The sequence below is a fragment of the Parus major genome, unplaced genomic scaffold, assembly GCF_001522545.3.
Source record: "Parus major isolate Abel unplaced genomic scaffold, Parus_major1.1 Scaffold474, whole genome shotgun sequence".
Classification (NCBI taxonomy): Eukaryota; Metazoa; Chordata; class Aves; order Passeriformes; family Paridae; genus Parus; species Parus major.
Genome location: NW_015379368.1, coordinates 21,905 through 22,916, shown reverse-complemented (window position 1 = coordinate 22,916; position 1,012 = coordinate 21,905). Strand labels below are relative to the sequence as shown.

The window sequence follows — 1,012 nt, the reverse complement described above, 5'->3', positions numbered from 1 at the left end:
CCCCTGACCGCCGCCGCTGCCCCGCTCCCGGTGCCCCCGGTGCCCCCGGACCCCCCGGCCACGTGACCGCGACCCCCGAGGACCCTCCCCGGGAAACTCACGGGCGGCCGCGGCCCCGCGGCGAGATGACGTCACGCGCACGGTGACGTCAACGCGCCGGTGACGTAATGGTGTCAGCGGCGGCCGCTCCCCGTTCCGGGTCGGGAGGCGGGGCCGGGGACAGCGCATGCGCGAGGGGTGGGAGGGGCCGGAGGGACCCCGGCCTGCCAATGTCACCCAGTGTCACCCAATGTCACCCAGTGTCACCCAATGTAACCCCAGTGTCACCCCAGTGTCACCCCAGTGTCACCCAGTGTCACCCAGTGTCACCCAGTGTCACCCAATGTAACCCCAGTGTCACCCAGTGTCACCCCAGTGTCACCCTCTGTCACCCAGTGTCACCCAGTGTCACCCAGCAGATCCCTGACCCCCAAAGAGGTCCCTGTCCCCCCGGTCCCGCTGCCCACGCCCCAGAGCCGCTCCTGAGGAGCCGGTCCCGCTTTTCCGGGGACACCGCACCCCACAAGGCCCCCGGGCCCTCCCGGATCCCTCCCGTGACCCCAAAGCCCCGGAGCCCGGTGGAGCAGCGCCGGGGGTGGGGCCCGGGGTGGGGCCCCCCCGCGCTCCGGGACTTCCCAACGCGCCGAATTCCCGGAAAAACTCTTGGGGGGCTCCCGGGATTATGGGAAAAACCATCGGCAAAGCCCCCAGCCCCGGAATCCCCCCAGGAGTCCCCCCAGATGTGCGGGGGTGGCGGAGGAGCGGGGATCCCCCGGAGTCCCCCCGGGATCCCCCCGTACCTGCGGCGCGCCCCCCGCGGACATCGCTCCCCCCGGGCCCCTCCCGGCCCTTCCCGGTCTCCTCGGGGGCTCTTCTGCAGCCGCTTCCCGGCTCTTTCCCGGCCTCTTCCCGGTCTCCTTCCGCCACCGAGTCCCTCAAATGGCCGCGGCGGGGTCCTGGGAGAGCGGGAGAG

General features: G+C 72.3%; 1 protein-coding gene across 1 annotated transcript in view; it reads right to left on the bottom strand.

Moving 5' to 3' along the window:
• The window catches only part of LOC107199160 (gastrula zinc finger protein XlCGF8.2DB), a 7,817-nt gene extending 6,811 nt beyond the window's left edge, over positions 1–1,006 (bottom strand). The window contains exon 1 of the mRNA XM_015616502.1: positions 840–1,006. Within this exon, the coding sequence (XP_015471988.1) occupies positions 840–863 (24 nt within the window). The 5' untranslated portion in view covers positions 864–1,006. The remainder of the gene's footprint in view (positions 1–839) is intronic.
• Positions 1,007–1,012: the final 6 nt, after the last annotated feature.